Here is a 21069-nt window from a genome sequence, read left to right on the forward strand (position 1 = left end):
GACTCATTGTCCACTCATTTATCTCCTGTCTCCCTATCTTTCTGATTACTGCTCTGCAAATCGGGTTTCTCCATCCCTTTGTGCCTCCCAATAACTTCTCATTGCTTCTTTATGGCTTCTAGCCTTTTTACCAGGTACATGTGAAACCTTCTGAATATAGTTTTGGCATTGTTATCTTATACAATGTGAAATACGGACAGCACCACAAAGATTTTGCACACATAGGAGTAAACATCTAACCATCCTCACCACAATGCATTCATTATTGTAGTTCTTAGAAACAATATTTAATAGACTGTTACAAGTGGTTCCCATTAGGTGAAAAGTTTCCAAGTGTTGTGCTGATTTGTTGAATATTAATTGAACTATTATCTTTTTCAACACACCCACACAGGTGTTCTGACTTATCATGCCTGATTAGACCTCTTCCCGGGACTGCGTGGGTGTTTGCACACTGTGGTTGATTGACATCTCTGTGGAAGTACATAGATGATATGAGGCTTGACAGGGGAACTATTTTTGACTGCGACACAATTTACGAGAAAACATTTTGAGATTTGTTTTCTGGGTGTGAGAGTCAGCACTTAATACCGACAATTCTGTCCATCCTGATGCTTACAAATCTGTATCTGCTCTCAAATGTTGACTAAATGTAGACTAAAACGTGCTCAAAGTTCAATTTGCACTCTCTCAAAGCTTTAGTTGCTGATACTTCGCCAGTGTCCAGATTAGTTGAAGAGTTTTTTCAAACCATCAGCATAACGTCTCCCAGCTTCAATCTGAGCAGAGGTCTAATTAGGCAGGATAACTAACATCTGTGTATGGGCATGTCAGGCTTTTAAAATTACCACATAAGTAGCAGCTTATCTTGATGTGTGGGCATAAAAACTAGCATAATGTTTCTAATTTTCAGCCATTTTTATATATTTTACCCATTGACAACACTGCAATACAATGCAGCACAGCAACACTATGATAATTAAGCTGTATATTTACTCAGTCCCATTTAGAGCTGCCTGTCCACTTCTCTTGTGAAAATCCTGGCGTAGTGTTTAAACTCTAAATAAAGTCTCCAGTGTCTCTAGTTTTTTTTTTTTTTTTTTTGACTTGGCCAATAATGGAGTGTTTACTTCTTTGTTGTTTGGTGACAGATACACAATAGTGTTAATAGAGTTAGGGTAGTCCCTTTGGAAGTTATCCCTTTCAGTGAGAATCTACAGTTTTATGCCAAACTAGTAAAGAAAGCAATTGTTTTCTACATTGATCCATGAGCCAGGGAAATAAGACTAGTTGCTATGATTATACATATGATGAGAGATATTTCTGCCAAGCAACCAGACAAATTGGCATAAAATAAAGAGCTCACTTCTATTCTGATAAATAAATTTGCCTGAATACTGGTAAAGGCTAATGTAAGGACATGCCTCCTCATTGGGCAAAAAGGGAAAACTGAATCTACCGACGAAAGAGAAAGAAATCCACACAACGAAAGCAAATACTCACAATAGCTTTACTATACTTTCTTCAATTATCCTCAGCTGTGTCATGTGATGTGTTTGAGCCCCTTAAACAGCTCAGATGTGCATGTGAAAGTGCAAATGAACGTTAATCTACTTGCAGAAAGTTCACATCTGTAATTATAAGTTCCAGGTAAATGCCTGACTGCAGCACCAGCTGTGATGCTAATGAAGATCTCTCACCACGGACACAGTAAGTGCTGCTCAACACGGCGCCAAAACCCCCAAAATAGCTTTGTTTTAGACATGTGACCCTGATTTGGAAAATGTAGAAGACTGTGATAATAAGGCTTCTTATCTGATCATGAAAATGTGTCGTGACTGAAATCATTGTTAAAATTAGTCATTTTCAGCTTAGTTTTAAAAGTCATTTACATTATTTTAGCCTCAATCACTATAACTTTTATAGGACACGTTGTTACTGGCTGCATTTCCAGGTCTGAATCATAGTGCCATGAGCTTGGGGATGCTACAGTTCAGCAGCCTGGAGAAGGACACTTAGGAAACATGGAGACTGAAAAGACAAAGGCTGAGCAGCAAAATATCTGATGGTCTCCGAAGAGAAGCATCCAGTCTGAAGGAAAGTTAAATGAGAAAGCAAAGCCTTTTATTACAAAGTGAAGTTGTAACATTACATTTCTGACTTGGACTTCTACAGTAATGATTTCAAAAGTATGAACCATGCTCTTTTTTTGCAGTGAGAATCATTTTTGCTGTACTTCAAATATTCCTGATATAATATATAATAATAATCACGTGGTAATTACTGTGATATTTTTTAAACTCTGATCTGTCAGATGAAGTTGCTCTGGGTACAAGCCGTCATTTCTGAGTAATACAACTCAAAGGAACCACAGCATCTCATCGGATCTTCTCATCATCAATCACATTTGCAAGTGCTCCTTTCTGAATTCTCTAAAAAGTTTTCTCCTTGTTTGTGCTCAGTCAGCCACAGTCCCATACATCACACAGTGGGCAAGGTGACTGAGCTGCAGTCTTGTTCATGAGTGATCACACTGAATTTAGCACACAAACAAAACGACCGATCCTCCTGTAAATGCTCATAATGGATTTATTTTAAACTATTTTGTATTCGGCTCCCTCTGTATCTGTTCAGCGTTGCAAGCTAAATTCTGAAAAACGGTGAAAATACCTGAACACAGGTGACCAAATAGAAAAGAGTCTAAAACAGCGTGTTGTAAAGTGAAAGGAATATCTGACTTGAGAGGAAGAATGTGAAAAGAGAACAGAGAAAAAAAAATGAAAAGGTTTAAATTGATTTTGGCAACAAGTAGTCCATTTAATCAACCTCTTTAAGCAATGCAGGCGTGTTGTGCAGACTCCCTGCTCGACACAGCTCATTAACATTGTCCCAAAACTTCACCCATTTATCACAAGCTTTGTAATAGTCACTACTGTCTGTCTGTCTTAACATTCTCTGTTACCCACACTAGAAAGAACAAGTTTGTATTCATCAGTACCACCATGAAATCTACACCCGTCTGTGGTGGATGCGTGTCTGTGGTTTCCTTTGTGAGCCAGGGAGCAGTGTGTAGGGTCAATCAGTGATATCTAAAAAGTAATTGGAAGACAAAATGAATTTGACTTTCTTTCGGAATATAAAGAGGCTACGTGTCTGTTTCTGTTTGTGTGTGTGGAGAGAGAGTTGGTACATTCACCGCCCATTCATGAATAAAGATTTGCTTCCAGTGCAGCAGCTGCTGTTCACATGCTCTGTTGTCAGATTGGTTTGTGGCTCTCTCTAATTATAACCATTTCAACGCCACAGCTTACATTTCAATTGGGTTTCATTTGAACATATCACCTGGATCAGACAAGAGCTGTGATATTTATTCTTTTTCATGGCACAACAAAGCTCGATCACTTTCAAGAACTGTAAATATAACCAAACTTGAAAATGTACAGTAGACTATACAGTATGGCAGCTTTAATGAAGAATATGGAGCACGCTAGAGGAATTAGAGTTTCCATCTGGTCGGAAAATAAAGCTGGAGGATGTACAACAGCACAACCAGAGTTCAGATGCACAGCAGGAGAGAGATGGAGTGAATATTTAATTTCAATTAGCTCTTGTTCGTGATTTGAAAACACTACTGAGCTAGAATTAAAAAGCATATGAATGAATAAAGGAATATGATGCTGTGCTAAGGCTTTATAGTTTTGTTCCATGTTATTATACATGTCTGTGAATATAATTCATATCTGATCCTTTGTTTTTTGCTATGTCATCAACTTTAGCTAGTAGGTTTTTTGTAATCATAAAATTGCAAATATCTAAAATTGATTATAAGTTAAATCAATCTTAAAATTGTTCTTCTTTGCCACTTCTGCAAGAAGTCTGTTATAGATTATGTCAGATCATTAGAAACTGCAAAAACAAACTATTATTGATTTTTTTAAATAAAAAAAGAGCTCATTTTGCAGCTGTTATTGGAAAAGAAAAGTTTCTTCTCCCCTCATCATCAGTGATAGTGTGTTTCATCCCGCCAACTTGGGCCATGTTTAATTTAAATGGAAATGAGACACTGGTCCTTATAGATCGAGGATCAGGTGCCTGATCATTGCTTGATCAGCCTCTCCTCTGCGTGTTCGTGTGTGTGCACACTTCTCCTTCTATCTCTGTGAGTTGTAGACATTGAAATAAGATATCCTGGTCAATTCTCTGTTCTTGGCTTTAGGTCAGACTATTCCATAGCAAAAGGTACTGCAGGATTGCACCCCCTCTTTTTTAAAAGTCAAATCAATTAAAATAAAATTTTACATTTGCATAAGTGCATTCTCCAATGCATCAAATGAGAGGACATGCAGCATTAAAGGGAGAGGCTACCTATTTATCTAATCTATCTCATTGTGTGTATCACACACTGGCTCAAAGTGTGTGCAGGTGTGTGGGTGTGAATCTGTCCTTCTGTGCATTCATGCATTTAAATCGAAGAGTTATTGAAGTGACTCTATTTATTCCTGCATGCATCAGTAACTGCTTCCCGTGTCCTAGGTCATCTTCCACTTTCTCTCCTCTGCACTTGACTTTAGGATGTGTATAAACTTTATCTCTCAGCATATGAGGAGAAAAAGTGATTTTCCCCAAAAGTGTTTTCTTACACAGTTCTACCACTGTAGCAAAAAGCTGTACATCTGTTCACGAGAACATTTCCTCTTTCTCCCAGGTCGAGTTAGAGGTATAATAAACACAGATGGAGTTTTCTTGCCACAGAGAGCACCTGGAGAGAAACACGGTGGCTTTGAAGAGGAACATGATGAAAAACAAGTTACTGAGCCTCAAAGAGTGTCAACCTCTTGGCACGTAGGCTCTGTGTAGGCGACAGGAAGAAGACCTAGTTTTAATAATTAAAAACGTGTCCATGTTTTGCTTCAGTGTTCATTTTTTATCTAAACATTTGATGGCTGTACATGACCTCAAAGGGCTGTGAATGATTACGGTTCAAAATAAACACTTCCCACACTTGACCGAAAGTGTTTGAAGTTTGAGGCCGTTTTTCTGTAAGTAAATCAACAGGGACAAGCAAGATCTTTGCATTCCCTTATCCGTCAAAGGTGTGAATAACCGAGACTTGACTTTCTTTGACTTTGCACCATGAAAGGAACATGCTCTCATCAATACAGCGATGATGAGTGTGTGTGTGTGTGTGTGTGTGAGTGTGTGGGTGTGCTCTGTAATCTTACCAGGGATCTGTCAGTGTGTGAGAAGCATTTTGAAAACATGACCTTTTGCAGTTTTAATTTCAATTTGAATAAAACATACTGCTGTGAGAATACATTACAGTAACATTTTCCTTCCCACTGATGATTCAGTTTCCCTCTTTGGGGCCATTTGAATTCATTCATTGTTGATATTTGGTTTAGTTCAGCAGGGGGGCACATAATGCAACTAGAAAAATGACTGTAAAAAAAAAGTCAGCTACTAATGTAACCAAATGATAGACCGTCTTTGTTATTCCCAGACACCCCCCACTACAACCCCCTCTACCTCCCTGAGTGAGTGTGCTTGCTGGATTGAAAGCACCGCAGTGCATCATCAAGTACCAGTAGCTGTAGATGCAAAACATGAGATCATCTACTTGAAAAGGTTTTTGGGAACAGAACATTTCATTTTATTTCATGTTTACCTCGGCTTGCCTGACACTTCACAGGCCTCAGAAATGTCAAATAACACACCTATTCCTTTCAGCACAAACAGAGCAGGAAGCGGCTCTTCGTAGAACAGACATCTAGTAGCCACATGAAGTTCGTACACTACTGTGGAGAAGACAGCGACCAAGAAACCAAAAGTCAGGATATAGTTAAAAAGATCTAGTTCACACATGTTGTTCGACCAACAACTGTAAGAAGAGAGGTGAGATGCAATAATTATTTAAAAGATATTTCAGGTGATATATACGGTTCTTGACCACAAGGTGAGAATGATTTTAAATGTACATTTACAGTGCATCACTGGGTCTGTCAAAAAATAATTAATAATAGGCTTTGACTGATGAATTACAGCACAAGAAGTTATTTACATTGACTCCACAAACTGGTTTTCATAGTTTTTGCATCTACCTATGATCACACTGCTCATTTTCATGCTCTCCCATTCTCCCTCACACCCCAACACACTGATCAGATCGTCTAACTTTGGTCTATAAATAAGGCTTCTCTGTCTGCACATGCCATTCTGTGGAAGCGTGACAATGTGCAACTGACTAACTGTGAATGAAGCACTTGATCTAATTTTGGATCGTGGCCCTGAAGAGGATGAAAATATTGAACCTAAAACAGTAATGGAGGAGGAAGCCGGCTCAAACGGGAAGCTGCACATGCTGAATTGATTAGTAGATGGAGAAATAGCAACTGTTTTGTTGACTCATTAAAGTTGTTTTTTTACAAATATACCTAATGTGACCTGACTTTCTCAGTGAAGAACTGAATTTTTTTTTATCTCTCATGAGATAAAACCTTTTGGTTTTGTATTGTTGGTCAGAGAAATGGCATCGACTGCTTCAGAAAATCACAATGAGCATTTATTTGTTTACTACTTACTGATATTTAGGTCTGTATTTGTTTATTCATAAGTCAACTGAGTTTAACAACTTCTTTTTCAAGGTGGCAGCTTTAAGTTTCAGACAGTACCAGACAAACCATGTGTAAATGAGATGAACCAGTTTAGTCATTGAAAACTCAGGCGGCTCAATACATTTGGAACACATGAAACATGTAGGAAAATGAATCCTAACTCCTCAGATGATGTAAACAACTACACTTACATGAAGGTCACATGATAAAAAGAGACAACCTAAAAAAAAAAAAAAAATGTCCAAAGTGAAAAACAAGTTCACAACATGCAATGACCTTGTTGGGAATCATTTATGACTAGTTTTATTCCACTTGGTCAATAGTGACCAGCTCCAAGACAAATAATATTCTTTGTCCGTAGGCACAGGACTGGTTAAACCTCTTCTGCTCATAAAACGGATCAGGCTTCAGCCCGTGGTGAGTTATCACACTCACAGTGTGGCTTTTATTCATTTGAGCCGTCATACCCGGTGTCATGTGCTGCGGTTCCCCACGGGGGACCCGGGCACGGCGGTCGGCTCTCTGTCCCCACCCACCGGCGTCCCCTCGCCGCCGTGCGCGGCCACACCTGCATTAAACGGGGAAAGTCCGTGTGGTGCGCAGAGGCAGAGACGGTGTCGCCTACAGATGAGCGAGGCGAGGAAGCGGAGCACCTACCGCAGCTCGCATCGCTTTGCTCCGGACCCTGGACACTCTGATCCGACAGAGGGTGAAGGCACGAAGTGCTGAGACGACACAGTTGGAGCATCCGACGCTTGTGACTGAGAATTAAAGACGAACGGAGCTGCACCGTGCGGAGAAGGAGGCAGACCGGGAACAGCTGGGGCGCACAGGTAAGAAAGGCTCATGAACATGATCCACACTGGAAAGACAACTTTTTTAGCGATCAGTTAGGAGTTTTATTTATCTTAGTTTTCATTTTAGACTTAGTTATCCCTCAACCGACTTTAAAGCACATAAGTAAATAAAATAACAGTAATAATACTGATAAACGTACTGTTTGTGTTGAACTTTTCTGATGCACATAAACAGATTTTCTTTCTATTATTCAATACTACTTTTTACAGACCAGATGTTCATTTTTGTTAATTACATCCAGTTCAGAATATGAGTTTTAATGTATTTCATCCAAGACAGACTTTGGTTTTTATCCGACTCTATACCAGGCACTGTTCTCTGTTCATGTAGCAGGATATTATTAGTTTGCTGTTTTTGTTTGTTTTGTTTTACCTCTAAACCCAGTACCTCCCATGACTTTCAAAGTCATCCAACGTGCTGAAATGAAAAGCAGTCTTTGTTGTCCATCAGGATTTGCTCTAATGCTCAACTACAACAGACTTTTCATACATTGAAGCCATATTCTGTTTATTATGCACAGAGTTTAATCTCTTATCTGTTCTTATCTCTATACAAAGTGATGCATTAGCAAACAGTAGATACAGAAACATTATCTAAACACATCTGTTCCTAATTACTTCAGTTGTTATTTCTAGGAGAAACATTTTCCATAAGTTACAGGAATCTGCATTATGGTGCCACCTTTTTCCCAGCAGCACCAATATAATGTTTATGTGTTCAGGGCTGTCCCGAAAGAGTGAGTTACGTATTTTGTTTTCATTAAAAACAAGGAAGTAAAACACAGAATCACACCCTAACCTTTGTACCAGCTGGATTACCTACATTTAAATGTACCACACACTGTAACAGTAAAGGCCTCCGATGCTCTGGAGATTAACAATTCATAGGGTTTCTGTCAAAGAGACAGAGGTCGGTTTTGCTGCATTGTGGAAAATCGATAAACCACATAGAGGGGAAATGTGGTTGATGCTGTATTTAAGTTACTGTGATTGCAACAGATTCACCTATAAACTGTCCAGGCATGACCCCATGTGCCACCTCGCTCCAACAGATCTGTTGTATTAGTGGTGTTAGGGACCAAAGACCGACCCGTAATGGTGCATCCAAGGTAGTTTATATGCTGTCGCTCCCACTACACAAAAAACACTTTTAACATGAGGTCTAACGCTTTAAAACAACTCAGGCTGAAAACAACATGTGATAGGCCTCATTAGAAAAGAGCCTCGAGTCAACGCACAGAGCTCGATGAAAGAACAGGAGAAAAACAAAGTGAGTCAGTGATTGAATCTGTGGATGACTGTGTAAAGTGGAGGAGTTATATGAGAGCTGTGTATAGGTGAGGAGCGTATGTGTTTGTCTGTCTGTGGAGTACAGAGTAGAATCTTAAATATCCCCGTGAGGCATTTTTTGTTTCACAGTCAGCAGATACACAGATTCAGGTATGTAGTGTGTGTACAGTAGCTGTACTCACTATGTCTATCGCTGTCCCTGGGAATGTTACACATTCACCAATAAACATGATCAGTTCAATATAGCTGGTGTTTGCGTAGGTTTGTGTGTTAAATATCTCAAAATGTTCACCCTAACTTTAAACTATTGCGCAGAAATGTCTAATACAAGGCTACGATACCCATTACAATGCTAACTTTGGCAGGCTTACATGCTCACAATGACAATGTCATCGTGCTGTGTTCTGCATCCACAAACTTAGTTCGGCTTGTGAGCAGGCCAGTATTTGCTAATTAGGACTAAACACAATGTACAGCTGAAGCTGATGGGATAATCATTAGTTTTGCAGGTATTTGGCCAGACTCTTTCTTAACCAGGACCAGTTGCTAGGCAACCAGGAAGTTACAGGTCTAGAGTATAGTCTGGCTCATAACCCTGTGCAAAATGGCAAATTGTTGTTTTTACACCTCAATTTGTATAAAAATTAAACAAACAAGACATAATGTAAAGTGCTGTTTCCCCCCGTTTCCAGTCACTGTGGTAAACTGATCTAACCAGCTGGTCACAGAATTTAGAGACAGAAAGTAGAAACTATTTTGTCCAATTGCAGCTAAAAAAAGGTCAGTAAAATTATTACATTCATTCTAATAGGAGTATTAATGTCTACTAAATTTAATGGCAAATGCATCAAGGTATCAGAACATTTTCTTTAACCCTCGAATATCAGTGGTGATACTAGGGGAAAAAACTGAACACTCAAAAGTCAATAAGCTTCAGGGAACACGAGTGACTGTAGCTCGACAGCTACACACATTTACAGGAAGTTTCTGTTCAAACTTTCATAGCAATCCAAGCGGCTAAAAATACCAAAACATACACAAACACAAGGTGCTGCCGCAGTGTGGAGATGTCACTTGAGGTAGTCAACAAACAAGACAGACAGCCAGACATCTCATCCATCACCATCATTATGACTAGACAGCATATACCAAAACTTGGAATATGCCAAAAAAAAAAAAAAAAAAAAACTCACAAGAGGAGGGTTTAAAAAATAAAGACTGTAACATAAAAAGGAAAAGCTAGTCCCTTCCCGATCATCAACGTCAGGAGTGAAGCAGAAGGAGACCAGCATGTGAATTGCTGATTTGATTAGCGTTTTAATATTGCAGCTGTGCATGACACAGGAAAGCACCCAGCTGCCCGGAGTTTTTCCTTTTTTCTTTTTTTAAATCAAAAGTCAGTCTGCCATCGCAGGGAGCGAGGGGGGTTATCATCCAGCATAGTCATTATGCACATGATCCAGTTCATTTCTATCCAACTCCCCCCCCCAAAAAAAATAAAAAAAGTCATCATTTCTTTCCTCTTGTTTGGTAATGGAGAGTATTTAATGGAAGCAGAACTATTCAAGCTATTTTGAATTGGTCCCAGCATTTAACAGCCCCATTTGGCTCCTGCTGGAGAAGAGTAGCTGAATGGCGTCCATAGCCAGTGCTAAACTACACCACGCTGGGGTGGGCTATATTTTTGTCAACAGCAATGTCTGCCACCACTGAGAAGAGGAAGCTCTATTAAAAAAAGGAGAAGATTCCATATTCCACATTAGATTAACAGACTGAAAATGGTTTTATTATATGGGCCTATATTGTTAAGGTGTGTTTGTGTTGGTGGCTGACAATGCTCAGGGCCATCGGGGATGAAGGCTGATGAATTGGTGGATTTTTAATGCTGGGAATGACAGGGAGCAAATATAGGAGGCAATGAGGGGGTAATGACGGCAGAGTCTCACTGAGAAAACAATATAAACACCACAGCATGAAAACAGATGCAGCACGCTGTGTGTACATATTTGCTTGTGTGCATTAATGCCACAGAAGCTTTGATTGAGGCAACCTTTACCTGGAGCTACAAGGGACAAATACGGGTAATCCTCCAACTTCCCCCTAACACCAAAACACCAGAGCAGACAAAAGAGATAAGAAGTTAGCCAGATAAGGGAACAGTCGTGGTGAGATAGAGGGGAAGAGAGAAGCAAGGTACAAGGTAGAAAGTAAGGTGTGTAGGGCAGGAGAGATAGTGAAGCAAAGGAAGGAAAGCAGATGGAGATGAGTGTGTGTGTGTATGTGTGTGTTTGTTGGTGGATAAGGTGTCAGGGGGCAAGTCTTGGCTGGTCATGCCAGTTGGGGTGATGCTGTGCCATAAGCTGAAAAATGAGCTCGCTCAGAAAGGGTGGAATTAAACCATCTGAGAGGAAGAATTGAAATGGGAGGGGTCTGTCTAAAGCCTTCGGAAATATCACTGACCGTAAACACTGAGAGTGCTCAGCCAAGCTAGTGTGCAGCATCTGCTACAGCATGCTCACTACACTGATAGGAATGTCATTATTGTAGATTTTTATTCAGAAAAATGTGTAATACTGGTTACGGTAAATGAATGTTCACTTTAACATTCCCTTTAAAATCATGGAAAAGTCCGGGAATAATTAGGGTTTCATCCTCTGGCATGGACGATTGCACTAACTGTAATGGAAATCCATTCCATAATTGTAGGTTCGTTTCACTGTAGACGGACCAATGGACTGATAAACTAATGCTGCCATTTCTATGTAGTGTGGCTAAAGGAAAGTGGCTATGGCTATTCACTGGCAGGACAGAAAACAGCCGATGTTTAGGTGTTTTTTCTCACTTTCTGTCTTAGGTTTTCCCTCCTGATCCCTGACAGAGTGAGGACAGTGACACTGACTTGGCCATTGTCTCCTCACTGTTTCCGGACAGAGTGAAGCTCCCTGGGTGTCTCAGCAGTCCATTGTGATTGTAGACAAGAAAGAAAGATCCAGCCTGTCTGCATAAAGACAGATTCAGCGTAATTTCTCTTTGCCATTGACATTTGCAACCTTGAGAACAACAGTGACGGCTCAGCACTATCCCTAGCTCTGAGACTTCCCCTCTAACGTAACCCCCTTATCCCTATCCCACTCTCTCAGTCCCTTCCCTCTCGGCCTCAGCCTGCGCCCCATTCAGAGTCCCAGATGACAGCTCAGAAACATCCGTTACCCTCCCACTCCACACAAGCATTCTTTCCTCTCCCTCCAGCCCCCATGGCGCTTGGCACCGGTGCCCATCATATAGACAGATGGAGCCAACCCTGACCCCTCTCCTTGCCCGTGGGGACGCCAAGAGAATCAACGCCTGACTAGAAGAGAGGGCGTGTGTGTACGTGGGGGAAGACAGGAAGTTGAGTAAGGAAAGTATTGCTTTGTCACCACAGCAACACTCGCCCAGCCTCCCGTGGACTCCCCTTCAGCCCCACCCGAGGCGCTTGGATAAAAAGGCACACAGCAGGAACTCAGCAGCAGGACCAGAAGGACTTCATTTTTTTTCCTCTAAATTGTGCCTGACACATTTTTGCTTTGATTATTCAGCGGAGATATCTTGTTCCGTGGAGAGAAGGTGCGAACATGACAAAATTTTAAATATAGCATAATAACATCATTTGAAAGAAACAGAAAATCACAAGAAGGTGGACCTGAAAATGCTGTAGGAAACCCTGCTCATCAGTCTGAGGTGTTTCTAACGTTTTACTGAACACCACACGTTAAGTTTCAGTCGGAGACCCATACTTTATTTCCCCTCTGGCACATACGATCCGGAGTAAAGTAATAAATGCTGAAATTGCATTGCTAAAATGTTCCCTTTTTAAAATGCAAATCAAAACACAGGTTACAGTAAAGTTGTTTAACATGATTCCCACCTGAATGAAGCAGAGGTTGCTTTTCCCTGACAGTGCGTGCCTTTGTCTAAGCTGCATTGTACCCTCTGCTAACTCATCCAACGTCCTGTGCTGGAGCATTTGCAGTTTAACTTTTCTGACAGAAAATCCCGTCTGAGTTTCTGTAGTTTTCACATCAACTGCAACTCTACTCGCACCAACAATTAAAATGAGAGACTAATGGCTGGTGAAATTAATTCAGCGGGCCAACATAAGAATGGGAGATGACCCAGTCCCAGGTAATTGGAGTGCAGTGTCTTTTACTCCAAAGCACAGCTCCTCTGGTGACCTTGAAGGCTGAAAACATTGACAAAGCAGACACACAGAGAGGGAAGACAGAGAAAATGCTCAGTTTCTAGATTTTTTTATCCTTACTCCTACCATATTAACATAACAGAGAATGTATGGACTGTTAGTCTCAGTGTCTCTTCCGTCATTTCAGTTTTCAGTGCACAGCTGAGCGCCCAGGACACACTTACTATGCCTGTCACTTAAAAGAAACCTATGTAGTGTAAGATGTTCTTCAGTTATAGTATCTGTTTCCATTAGAAGCTCTCTATAGACATCCTTTATATGGTGAAATATGATACTCATTAAAACTTAGGCTACTATTTTAATGAGTAGCCTAAGTTTTGACAGGAAAACAGCAATTCAGCTTTTTACAGTCACGTGCAGTGACACACCTGAGGATCCATATATTATGAATATGCAATGTATTGCAGGAGTAGTGTGAAAATTCACAGCTATGGTGTGAAGATTCATTGTTAGACATAAAGTGCTGGAAGTTTTTAGGACACAGGTGTTAAGGGCTGAAATGTTTCCTCCCTGATTAAATGTGTTTTCCGAAAACAATGATCACATACGTGGACTGAGGCTAATAAAATCTTGGTTGTAATCAGTATCAGACCTTGGTATCAAATTGAGGCAAGTCAGACTGTGTTGTGCATGAATTATGAATGCAAATGGCACTTCGTAGGTTCATGTCATCCACCTGCTCTACACATCCCATAAACATATTTATATATTTTTATATATATTTATCTTTGTTAAGATCAGTGTTCGCTATGTTCTTAACCAGTTTGAGTCGTATACTAACTTGGTGGATTTGTTGACATGGGTTGTTGCAGCAGTCATATTATGAGAATTTGGTCCTAAAGTGTCTGAATTTGTTTGCTTAAGCTCCAAATCAACTATCTCACAGTATAAGATGCCATTTTACATTGACAGCAGAAGATTTTATTAGATATCTCTCATAATTGTAAGGCATCAACCAAGAGAGTCCAAAATCACCCAGTGTAGAGGCACCTTTAACCACTTTGGTTCCAGATAAACTGTGGTCCTTGGAGCTGAAGCTGAGTGGCGTGATGTTGTGTGGAGTTGTGAAAATTGTTTGTGCCCCTGCACCTCTATTACTTAAAAGGAGCCCAGTGGAGAGTGAAGCAGTAAGTCAGTGCTTTTGTAAAGATATTTATGAGGCCAATATGACACAGCTGATATGACAGAGTCTAGAGGTCATATAAGTGATAAAAGAGGAGAGCAAGACACAGTCCAGCAGCTCTCTCTGTGTGTTTGTGTCCATGGGGATCAGAGAGGAAAAACAACATGGAGTAAGATATACTCACGCCATTAAGGGTTCGATTTAATCTTATGATCTCTGTTGCGTGCCATCGCCTCTCACTCTTTCACCCAGTTGTTTTCCTGCCTCACTTTACTGCGAGCTACAGTGAATAGGAAATGATCCTTCATAAGCTTGTATGAAGGAAGGTGATGTTTTCAAAAGCGTAATAAGAAAAAAGTACCACACACATATTGTTTTGTCACCTTAACACCTTTGGCACCTCAGTTTCAGACACACACACACACACACACACAGATATGCACCTCAATTACTGTGCTATTTCTGTGGTGCTACCTGTCAGTGACACTGAGCTCAAACCAGCAGGGATTAATTAGTGACTCAACAAATACACGCTTGCACAAACACACACGGTTCGTCTCTCATTCCGTGTAAAACATACACAACCACATAAGTAAATAAACATGCCAAAAAATTTGGGTTTTCGCATTTTCACCTGTTCACTTGTGCAAAGCACACAAGCACAGACACAAAATCATCCATCAGATACAGGATATGAAAAGCTTCCGGAACAGCATGTTGCCAATAAACACTCCTCCTGCTCTGCTGTAATTACCTCACTCTTCATTTCACACCTTGTGTAAGCACCTCATATCTCCCAGTGTCACGGTGTTGCTCTTCTGCTCTAGTACAAGTCAATACTTCTCCGCTCTAATAAGAAACGCGATCTTGCATTAGGTTCATAGTCTGCTCTAAACAGATGGGAAAAATCTAATTGAAACCTCTTTTACTGAATTTTAAATGGTTAATAAAAGTGCCACAAATTAAAAAAAAAAAATCTATATATCAAGAATACAAGATCATGTTATGCTTGCTCGGACTGACATATGTTTTATTTTGCAGAGCAGTGTTTGTGTTAGCAAAATCACTGGCTGATGACAGGCTGCAACACCTGTCAGCTTGTGTTGGGTCGCGTGGGCATGTACCGTGCACTGCTGACTTTGATAGAAATAAAGCCACTGACAGGTTTAAAGACAAGCTGTCAACAGCCATAACCTTGAGGATGTTTGTTTGTGTGTGTACGTGTGTGTGCTGTGTATGTTTACATGATTGTATTATGGGGATGTGATGATGTTGCAAACTACAGAAATGAGAATCAATGTGCTGAGTTAAGGCAAATACTGAAGAAAGAGACAAGAGGGAATTGGGTGCAGCAGAAATAATAAGCTTTTACCTGGTATGTGTTAAAATATACAACAGTACAGTATAGATGATTCACACATACAAGGGAGGAAAAAAGATTAGTTGCAGTCAAGGTACTGGAGAGTTCAAACGAGAGAATCCATCAAGTGAGTTAGTGTGGGTGTGTTTGGAAAATGAGAGAAAGAACATTTACATTTGTGCATTGGCTTTTTGATGTGAGTGTGTGTGTGTGTGCATGTGTGGATGGGCATTGTTTATTCTATCAGCAGTTAATGCTTGTTTTATCCAGCCGCCTCTGTAGTGGCAACTCATTAGCATAGTGATAATGAGAGATAGAAAAGGTTGCCGGTGTCAGCACAGATTTTTTTCTTTCTACATAGTCAAAACAGCGAGTGCAAACTGTGCGTGCATGCTCAATTTGATGGATTTTCATCCGGCACGTACTGCAAAGACACCATCTTAGAGTTTGAAGAGTAACTTCATAGTTCTGTTTCCCTGACCTTTTAGTTGCGTCTTAACAGACTCTTCACATCCAGCAGCAATGATAAGTGTGGTCGCAAGCAGCAGTAAACTAGCAGTAAGCATCTAAAAGATGACAGGGTCTGCTGAAAAACCTTGTTGGTGGAATACAACATCACTTAAGTGAGCACAGGAAGTAACCAAAAAAGTGCTTTTAACTGATGTAAAGTCTCTCTTTAACTGAGCTTGTACATGTCAGATCACTCAGACAAACAGACATTAAGATTGAATTCCTTGTTCAGAGAGCCAAGAACTGTCAAAATAAAGTTCAAAGATGAAGTCAGTGTCTAACTAGATGTAAGTGAGACTGTTGTCTGCATCCTCTTCACTCTGCTCAGTGTTGTCTTGGATTGACAGGAGGCAACATGCAATGCATCACATCTTCTTAGCAGTAGCATCACAATATGTCACAATAACGTCATGTTTCTACAAGAACATGCTAATATAAACTAAAACTAAATATGTGTGGAGCACACAACCTACCTCTGACATATTTCTGATGAACTAGCAAAGTTAAAGTCCCCAGCTACATGTATCATCAGTGTCATCAAAGGCACCTGTGAACAAATAGACCAGTAAGTCTGAACTTTGTTGCATTGCAGCTTTTCGAACCTCATTACATCTACATGTGTCTTCTCTTCCAGGTGACTGCTGCCACTCTGCAAAGCCAAATTAGCAATCCTGTGAATGTTTAAATTCTTTGATTGGATGTTGATTCAGCAAGGACGATTTGGATTATCTTTGCATCCAGTCAGTGTGAGCTGCAAGGATTTTCATTCAAACGGACGCAGGAGACCTGAACTGACTGGAACCCTTGTACATAGATCAAGTCAGAGAAAACAACAATACACTGAGTTTCATTTAATGCATTACTTTAAGTTCATCTGTAGATTTGCCACCAACTCTCTTCAAATTTCAGATATTTAGAATAAGATACAAAACAACTCTCGACAACACTTCTGGACTACTCTGGCCTTAGGTAAATGAAATAAGGAGTCAAAGATTCTTACGTGCATTCTGTTTCTCTGTGGTGGTGGCGTCGCTATTTAGCAGGCTGGGAGTGGCATCAGGATGCCTGAACTGGACAGCTTTCCCCCCCTGAGGGGTCCCAGAGGCCCTGAGTTGGGGCTAAATGGACCAGCAGACCCAGCTCAAATTCAACACAGCATTCTGGAGGAGCAAGTGGAGCTGTGGTGGTTCAGAGATCCGGGGAAGTCCTTGCTCTGCTACTGCGTGGCCGTCCTTCTCATCCTGGGCTGTGGATTAGGGGGAGTTGGACTTCTCTCCACCACCACCAGCGTCTCAAGTGAATGGCGGTTGGGTGCAGGTACAGCCCTGTGCTTGCTAGCCCTGGGGGTCTTGCTTAAACAACTGCTGAGCTCTGCTGTGCAGGACATGAATTGCGTTCGAAGCCGACAGCGAATTGACATGTTAAAAAGCGGCGGCTTATCTGACCTACTTGTGGTTTTGATTACCGGGCTGTCACTATTGATTTGTGGAGCAGTTCTACTACATCTGGCCCTGGTTAACCACATGCCAAAGCCTGGCCAAGCCCTTAATGACATGTACATCTCTGGAGTGGTCCTGGTGGCTGGAGGGGGGGCCGCAGTTGTGGGTGTTGGAATATACTCTGTCGTGGTGATCCTGCTTGAGAGGACAAGGCATGGACGAAGGTTGGTGGACCGGGTTTTAAATATTTTCACTGTTTCGGGACACATGGACCGCCAAGGTCGCCGAGAGACTACCTCCAGTCTGGCTAACCTCATATGAGATGCAGCCACATCAGCTGTGTATTCTGGACACTTGCTCCTCATGTCCGAACATTTAGCTTTGGCTAAATTAGAACACACATTTGGAGAAATCTCATCAAATCAAGATTCATCCGTTACATGCTTCAGCTTTGTCAGCAGCTGAATAGAGTGTGTTTGAGACCAAATGAGATCAAATGTATAATAACTGCTTGGTGAACGATCACTCACAGAGTAAGGATGAATAGACTCAACTGATTACTACGTGGCAAAGCTCACAGCTGAAATTGTCCCAATTCAGGTTTTTTCTACTTGTGACCTGGTACAAAACCAGACGCTGTGGCATGTCATTTGCATGTGATTGGTGTTAAATTCAACAACACACTGTAAATCTTGCACCATTTACATCGGACTAAATGCCAAAGGTACTGGTACCTGTGGCAGCACTGCATAGACAGTGTTTGTATGCAGGTCACCAGCACAACAGAAAACAAAACAAGAAATGTTCATTTGGTATTTCGGGGGATTCAATCAAACAGAAAGCACAATTTTTAGCTGACATACACTCATTTAAAGGATATGAAATGAACAAAGATCTCATTTGATTCAAATGAAGCTTTTGTCCGCACATGACATTTAAACAAAAAGAAGCGTAAGACTACATAGGTGAAAAGGTAAACATCTATCATGGTTGTGGTTAAAGGAGAAGAAGAAGAGTACTGCATGTTCAAGACAATGTGACTGTTGTAAAGATGAATCTTCTCAAAGTGCTCGACCGCACGTGTGACCACTTCCTGTTCAATGATTGTAAAATGTCATCAATAAGTGCTCTCACTGAATGGCAGACATGTGAATTGCAATTACAGAATAAGTGATACTATGGGGATAACAAATATTTTTTAAAGAACAAATGTTTTTTAAATGTCTTCATGATTCATTTACCACCATCCCGTTGTTCACGTTCACATGAAGTTGTGAAAATATTCAGCTGATGAATTTGACTGTGGGTAAAATGCTTGGCGAGGCTAAACTGTCTAATTGGAATGACTTTATCTAATTTCCTTCCTCATTTTAATAACATCTTGCCATTATCTCATAATTCATGCAGTAATTGTGATGACAGATGATCAAAACATGATACAAGACAATATGATTGTTGGTGAAATGATATCGCAGCACTTTAGAATGTATCAATATTTTTTGGTGAATGAAATCAGTGTTGTTTAATTTATATAATATTGCAGCACCTTGTTTTCCGTTTACTTGCTTTATTCAGTATTTTTTGATATTAACTCTGAATCAACTGTATGAAACGATCAATCAGAGAATCATCAGTTGTGATCATCACACACAACTTGTCAGCTCCACTTTTTTTTCACAGTTCTCATCAATCCCTGCTGGCAGACAACAAAGCTCTAATAATCCCTACTGTATACCACCCACCCATCACAAACAGGCAACTTACACCAGCTAGCAGCTTACTAGTGATCCAATTTTTTCCCTCAGGAGTAGCTGGGTACCAAATCAGACCAGAAGACGTAATAAATATCTACTGGGCTTGAATTCAATGGAAAGCAACCTATATACAGCATACAGTATATGTTAATAATATATATGTTATTTCGACCCATTTTACCAAGACAGCACACTCTAGGTGCTAGTGCTGGTTATGGTTGGTTCAACTTGCATAACTTCCAAGAACCAGGTTGGTTTTCATGGGTGAGGTGTCATCATATCGTTCCAGAAAAAGAATTAGTACCACTCTGGAACCAGTTTTACTGGCGGCCAAGAGCTCGTTCTGGCTGTTGAAATATTTCAAAGACAGACGCTCACACATACTGAAAGCAAGAACTATATTTCCCAAACTATTTCTTCTAGTTGATTGCATTTTCAAAAAGCATAGATTACTAAACAAGACCTTGTGTAAAGTTAAAAAGCACAAGCCAGCCAGCAAGTAAGATAGCAAGCTCACCAGCTACTATGCAGCGCAGATTGTCAAACACTCACACAGTATGGGGCTCTCTTCCTTTTTTTATGCGCGTCTCATGAGTGAGTGATGTCCGTGAACTGTGGCCGACACATGCGTACCATTATGTACCATTTCTGATACAGTTGTCTGTTAACAGGGGTCTCTTTATTATGTTGTGATGACTCAAAATACACAATTCTTAATAAATTTCAGCAAGTGCTGTGTTTGTGAATTAATAAATTAGCCAAACAATGATAATGCACAGTGATAAGTGATAATACTGCATGTCTGTCAACTTGCTTTACTGCTCCTTACTGGCTAAAAATAATGCAGCTTTAAGCATGCTATCAAGAGTGCTAAATGAAGGATAGATGGTTTTTTAAAAATTAGATGGCTTCATGTTTCTTTTTTTTTACAAAATGCAACATACTCAAGAAACTCAGATTTTTTTATGCAATGGCTTCAGGAAAATCTGAAACAAAAACCTAATTTGTAATATTGATATGTTAACAATAGTTTATTTTAAATCCAAGCTGACTTTATTTAGATTTTTCTACATCTCTTTTATTTAGGAATGAAGCGAGTCCATAATTCGAGCATGGTCCTGTGATTGGAAGTGACAACTGTAGTTCTGGCACTTTGATTTACTTGATTTATCAGATTTATTTTTGGCTCAGACTCATTATCATTTCTTATGAAGCAAAGGAAGAGAAAGAACTGTTGGGAAAGAATCAGTGACATTAAAACATGACCAGTCATACAGTAGAATTTCGCACTTGCAAAAGTTTGAACTACATTGTCTAGATGCTTCATCATATTTCACTGAATTAGATTTTTCCATAGTTTGCTGCTGACGCTGCTGCTTCTTGTTAAATCACTTTGCTTGCAGAGGTGTTAAAACATTCACCTTTACTGAGGCACAACAAGCTCCTATTCTGATCAGACACTATTAAGATAAAAAAAAAAAACTGCTGAGTGGCAAATGGAGGTCATTCATGTTTGTGAAATGTTTCCAGAGCCTCTGAGAGTCCTTCCCTACATCACCTTACAGAGGAGAACGAAAGGTCCTCAATTGTGTTTTTATGCGTGTTTGTCAGTCATCCCTCTTTATCTATCTGCACACAGACAAAAGGGGTTACACAGTTAACCATTGTTGGGCAGCAAACTGAAGGCACAATGCACAAGGCAGCGATCTGTAGGGGCTGGTATAGACTAGCACCACTCTCTCTCTCTAACACACACACACACACACACACACACACACACACACACACAGAAAAAAGGCCCACAATGCATTTTTAAAACACATACAGCAAATCCTGTAATCCTTACTTACATGAATCTTTCATTTGACCTACAGTATACAGTACC

The 21069-nt window shown here is 40.3% G+C and overlaps 1 protein-coding gene across 2 annotated transcripts; it reads left to right on the forward strand.

Annotated features, from left to right (window-relative positions):
- Positions 1-7203: 7203 nt before the first annotated feature.
- On the forward strand, positions 7204-19976 carry LOC113152926 (transmembrane protein 125). 2 transcript variants are annotated; one of them, XM_026346455.1, is made up of 3 exons: positions 7204-7444; positions 11613-12364; positions 16626-19976. In XM_026346455.1, exon 3 carries the CDS (start codon positions 17053-17055, stop codon positions 17749-17751), a length of 699 nt encoding a protein of 232 aa, XP_026202240.1. In that variant the 5' UTR covers positions 7204-7444; positions 11613-12364; positions 16626-17052; the 3' UTR covers positions 17752-19976. The 2 variants fall into 2 exon arrangements, with proteins under 2 accessions (XP_026202240.1, XP_026202239.1); XM_026346454.1 differs by lacking the exon at positions 11613-12364.
- Positions 19977-21069: the final 1093 nt, after the last annotated feature.

This window comes from Anabas testudineus, chromosome 4, assembly GCF_900324465.2.
Source record: "Anabas testudineus chromosome 4, fAnaTes1.2, whole genome shotgun sequence".
NCBI classification, from domain to species: domain Eukaryota; kingdom Metazoa; phylum Chordata; class Actinopteri; order Anabantiformes; family Anabantidae; genus Anabas; species Anabas testudineus.

Bases quoted from the DNA above. Each gene is read 5' to 3' on its own strand.
- LOC113152926 (XM_026346455.1), top strand. From the start codon at position 17,053: ATGCCTGAACTGGACAGCTTTCCCCCCCTGAGGGGTCCCAGAGGCCCT.